Raw genomic sequence first — 5,716 nt, 5'->3', positions numbered from 1 at the left:
ATTATTCCCTAATTTCAAGAGTATACCTTTTGATTAGCTAGTGATATCATGGGTGACAAATTATGTTCATAAGCCGCCATTTTGGCACTGTAGGAAACGTTGCCATGGAAACATGTTAATAAATGTATGTGAAATTATAACTTCTCGCCGAAAATTTGCGCCAAAATTAAGGAGTAATTTGTCACCCATGTTCTTACAAGTATAATTAGGAGGAAACACTACGGATAAAAAATCGATTTTGACTCCACTATCCAATCAGACACAACACGACTAACTCAATCACAACACAACTGTGTAGATACATAGGCATGTAGGACACCAAGCGCCACAAGCCGGTTTATTTTGCTTACCATATGCATACAAACTCCGCTCTAGCATAACAATACGTAAGCATACTTAATGGTACTGACCTCCTAAAAACTTGTTAAAGGAAAAGTACACTGGGCACCTGCCGGATACGAAAACCCAAAACCCTTCGGGAATGAGGGAACGTATTCTCCAAACCCTATGCAAGTGCCACTACCCTATGGAGGCTAAGGGTAAAATTTAACAAAAAAGTAGGCAAAGAAAGCTGAACCTAGACTAATTCAAATCCCTAACGGATCACTATTTGTACGACAAATTACCCATAATCCCCACCAGACCCAGTCCTCTGGTCCGTGCCGTCAAAATATCCATTTCTGCCAATTTCCCAGGCTAGAACTGTCAGAAATAGCATGTTTCACGACTAGGCTGTAGATAAAAGAAAAGAGATGGACAAACAACCTCGTTTCCAGTTTTTGTCCCCTTTCCGACCGCTCCAGAGGGCAGAAATTGTAGCGTCCCTGGAAACGAGGTCGGAAGACACGTATATATACACTCCTACTGTGCTCCAAACACAGGTTTTCATTCGAATACGACGCAAGAACAAAAAAAAGAGCTCAAATATGGATGATAAATGGTGTAATGCGCCTGTGAGAGAGATGATAAGCTTGTTGCTTGGCAACCGACGTAAGGACAACTTTAAAATTTAAGTCGCAGGCAAGCTTCGAAGCTACAACCTTCGAAATACCGGTCGGATGCTCTACCAATTACCATCTAGTTGAATGTACACACTTGAGGCGCATGACACTGTTGAACCCACAGACCAAATCTGTCTGATAACAAGAGCTACAACTAGATAAGCAACGTGGCTCCCGGCCTAGAATATGATGAAGCTCAGTGGGTAGAGCATCCCACTGGTGATACACAGGTCGGGGGTTTGAATTCTGGATGCAAAGAACGCTGGGCCTGGTTGTTCAAAAGCCGCTTAACGCCAATCCCAGATTACAAATTAACCAAGGAGTGTATTTCAACGCTGACATTCGGCAAAATTTTACAATAGAGGAGGTCAATATTGAAAAACAAAAATAAGTAAAAGAAACTTGAGAAAAAGAAACCAAAGTTTACGCTAGTCCTGGATTAAGTTAATCGCCTTTCGAACAACCGGGGTCTGATTGGCCGTTTTCATTAGGCCCTATGCCAAGGACCTACTAGTACATTAAGAGGTCATAGTTTGGCTTGAAAGAAGAGCTTTCGGTTGGAAGAAACGGTTAAATAAAGGAAACACATGATTTTAGAAATATGTATGGTTACATTTTTTACAGGTAATTTTAAATTCCTTAGCCTTGAAGGGGCTGCCAGATGGGTTTCTCGCAGTCCGTGACCTTCCGTGGTCTAAACTCGTTTTACTTAAGCGACGACTTTGTCTTAATAATTCCATGTTGGTACTCTAATCCACTACTTTGTAAGGTACGGTAAGTATAAGAGAGAAGGTTTGGGAAGCGATTGACGTAATACTCCACAACACCTTCACGACTTTCTAGGTAAATTTCCCGAAGTTCGTTTCCAAGTTTCCCAAAGTGCTCTATTTTGTTACGCAGCACTCTTAGAAGCGCACAAAGTTTTTCTCTCTGTTTATTGTATCCTCGCAAATCACTCCTTACAGGTGGGTCTAGCTGGTCCATCCAGGACCCAACAAAAACAGTACCAGCCCTACGCTCCAATAGTTCTTTAAAAGTGACAATATTTGGATCTTTGTCATCCTCAATACAATCTCCAATATCATGAAAAAATGTGACCATTTGCTTACTGTTCCACAGCAATGGGTGCACCAAAACGCCACTAGCTTTGATCCGTTCGATAGGATTTAAAATAATCATTCGTCGGAGCAGATCTTCCGCCAGAAACGCTATCTGCAAAGATTCTTGATAACATTCTTGCAGTCCAGTCAAAGAATAATGATAGTCTTGCGAAATGATGGCTCGTTGACAATTTTCCATATCTGAAACTGAACCAAATGGATGCCTCGCACCTCTTGTCAAAATGAAGTAGAAAACACAGCCAAGTGAAAAGATATCCACGGCATCAGTCCTGTCTTCAAGGTTCCAAAGTTCAGGAGCACACCACCCCAGCGTGCCATATCTAATTTTATGCAACGACTCGTCCCCGCTAATGTGGCCAAGATCAAAATCAGAAATGACAAACCTCAGGTCGCTGCCCGTTCTTTTCCAAAGAATGTTTTGAGGTTTAATATCTCGATGCTGTATTCCAATTCCATGTAAATGGTTCAGCCCGGACGCAATCTGTGAAAAACACTTTCTCGGTTCAAGATAAACGGCAAACTCTTCACTGTAATCACAAAGTACTGTTATTAGATTACCATGACACAGTTCAAGGGCTAGGTATGTAAATCTCGAGTCATTCTCGACACACAAATACTGAACGACATTCGGGTGAGGTGAGCCTTTCATGGACACGTGCAGAAGTATCTCAAGCTCCTTGCAATTAAATTTCACTCTAGAATATTTCTTAATAGCAGCCTCTCTTCCATCTTTAAGCTTGCCTCGGTGAACATGCCCAGCCTTACCAATAACATTGCGTGTACTGAACTCAATTTGTCCAATACAGTGGTGTGCCTCTGCGCGCCGACGCCTCAGTATTAGGAATACAACTGAAACTGTGCCAAAGAGTACTGCCATAGTAATCTTTCTATGGATACTGGATTCCTCATCAGTAAAGCAATGTGAGAAGTCTATTAGAGAGAGATGTTTCAACAGAAGACCATTAAGGAATTTCGGATACCTGCAAACAGCCTTGCTCCCAGAAATTAATGACCGGTTCAGGTTAATTATACCTAACATGTCACAAGAGCAGTTCCACCAATTATCCTCGAGACGAAGCACTTGCAAGGATGTCAGTCGATTTAAGTTCTCCCAAGGAAGATTTCTTAGCCAGTTCGTAGATAGATCCAAGATTTTCAGTTGTGGGACTCTGTCAAACGTTCCGGGGTGTATTTCTTGAATTACATTGTAGGACAGATTGATCATTCGAACCCTTGGAAGATTTCTAAAGGCACCTTGTTCAACCTCCTCAAGGAAGGTGTTAGACAAAGAAATATATTCTAAGAATGGTAAATGAGAGAATGTACCTTGTAGAATTAATTTCGCGAGATTGTAACTCAGATCCACAAATTTCAGATACTTTAAAGAGTTGGCTTGAAACGTTTCCCGAGATAAAAAAGTTATACGACACCTGGAAAGAACGAGAGTCCAAAGCGTTGGCTTGACTGGAAACGGATTATTGTCAAATGAGTTTAAACCCACAGAACCAAGATGATAATCGTTGACCACTAAATCAGTTGTATTTAATGGCAGATCTTTCGGGATGACAAATCCCTGAAACAGACCAAATTTCATTCCTGTACAATTAACGGTGAATCTACTTGTGCTGATATTTTCAGTCATAGATTTCCAGGAGAAACATTCACATTCTGAATCACATGGGCTGCGCCTGAAGTCAAAAAGCTGCCCTGTAACAAATGTCTGTCCCAAAAATAACTGCAAAACAAGGCACACACTCTGTATGAAGTTTAACCTCTCTGTACGTTTTGTCTTCATCTTGATGAAATGTCCTAATTTTGATCAGAAACGTTTCCTGTAAGAAACTCCCATAGAATTTAAGTGTAAAGCACGCAAACTGAAAAAGACGAAGGTTAATTCATAGCTACTTCAAATAATTCAGCCTGAAAAGGCTAAAGAAAATCACACGTTTTCGGGTCTTAAATTGAAAAAAGTCTGGAATAGCTAAAAAATACAAGAAAACTAACGCTAAAATCGTGGAAACATAGTTCCCATGAGCAAGAATTGCAATGATTGGCATTGCTGCTTTACAGCTAGGACACCGGGAGACCCCCATTTGAGATAATCCTGAGTTGACCATGGCTTAACTGAAATGTTGTCATGGTAGTTTAAACTCCCGATAAGCACTAATTGTGCTTCTCCTCAAGAGAGAACTGGTGACACGAAATTCGATTAAACAAAGTAAATCAGCACCATAACAGTAGACAAAGGATCAACTACCCAACAGAAGAAAGGTAGGACAAAGGACCTTTTTACCGATACGGCGGCCATTTTGATTTCTATTGTTTCGAATAGCTATTATGGGATGCCCAGGGGGCAAATTAATATGTATTTGCCCCCTGGGCATCCCATAATGTCTTTCGAAACAATAGAAATCAAAATGGCCGCCGTATCGGTAAAAAGGTCTATTTTATTGCCAATTTCTCACTTTACGTAATCACTTGCGAGTCTCTGGTCACTTGCTGGAAAAAAATAATCTTCAGAGTTCATTTGCGATTATATCCCGTAAGAGTTGAACGAATGAATGATAGAGAATATATGAAATTATCATACAAATTCGAATGACAGAAATTGAAATACATGAGAGTTACCGATCATCGAAGCTAGACAGGAACTTAGCGGCAGATCTAGAATTTGTAAATGTGATACAGATCTGACTCGAATATTGTCTATGACTTATTAAACGTCAGTATTTGTTACTGTACACTTGGTATTTTTGGTGATTCAATACATTTTAACAGGGAAAACCAAAAGAAACGTTTATATAAATGAAGAGAAATATGTATCAGATATACAGATAATGATTAATAAACATTTCTTTTGTTTTCCTATCATGAATTATTGTTGAGTTCTAGAAGCGGCAAATACATTTGATCGTGTTTATAGCAGAACAAATAATTGTTCGTTGACAATTCGCAGTTAAGTGGGTCAGGAATGCCTTTGGACAGCAGAGATAAAGCAGAAACACAGCGAGTTGCCTGGTCGTTCTCCAATTGCGCTAACTAAAAAGCAGGAATTTGCCACATTTTATGCGACGAGTCGTCTACACAAGCAATTTTTCGTATGTGCCAACTTTTATTCCGTGGGATGCCGTAGGCAGCCACTGTAATAATTCGGACCCGTTTTTTTTGCTTTGTTTTCCTTCTCTTCGTCGTAATCTTCTCAATAGAGTGGGATCGTCCTTAATGGGCCGAAATTTTGAAGCGTCATTGATGACACCAAGGAATCCTTGGTCGTAGTCTGTTCGGTCCAATATTACGACACCATTCCCTTTATCGGGCTTCAGAATAACGATGTTAACGTTCTTGTTCTTACTTAGCTCCTTCAGAATTCTAAGTTTCTTGAGGTCGGCAGCCGTAGAACGGTATGAAGAAACATAACGATGAGCCAAATGAGAAAGATCCGAAGCAAGTTTTCCTGCTTGTTTGGTATCTTTCAAGTTCTTAGACATGGTGTGGCTGATAAGCTCAAAACATGTGAAGACATCTGAGTCTTTGATTTTTTGTGGCCGGATGGAGTGCGTTAATCCAAATTTGAGAATGTTGCGTTTTTCCGAC

At 40.3% G+C, this 5,716-nt stretch overlaps 1 protein-coding gene across 5 annotated transcripts in view; it reads right to left on the bottom strand.

Annotated features, from left to right (window-relative positions):
• Positions 1 to 241: 241 nt before the first annotated feature.
• Positions 242 to 5,716, bottom strand: part of LOC137993064 (serine/threonine-protein kinase/endoribonuclease IRE2-like) — a 12,162-nt gene continuing 6,687 nt past the window's right edge. For 2 of the 5 annotated variants that reach the window (XR_011121804.1, XR_011121805.1), the window contains one exon: positions 3,702 to 3,996. Coding sequence is in view for 1 of the 5 variants with exons in the window: in XM_068838717.1 (XP_068694818.1) it covers positions 1,707 to 3,347 (1,641 nt within the window). In the remaining 4 variants the exon portion in view is untranslated. The other 3 variants (XR_011121803.1, XM_068838717.1, XR_011121806.1) reach the window with 3 other exon arrangements.

The sequence above is a fragment of the Montipora foliosa genome, chromosome 2 (genome assembly GCF_036669935.1).
Source record: "Montipora foliosa isolate CH-2021 chromosome 2, ASM3666993v2, whole genome shotgun sequence".
Lineage (NCBI taxonomy): Eukaryota > Metazoa > Cnidaria > Anthozoa > Scleractinia > Acroporidae > Montipora > Montipora foliosa.
This window is presented reverse-complemented; position numbering and strand designations above follow the sequence as displayed.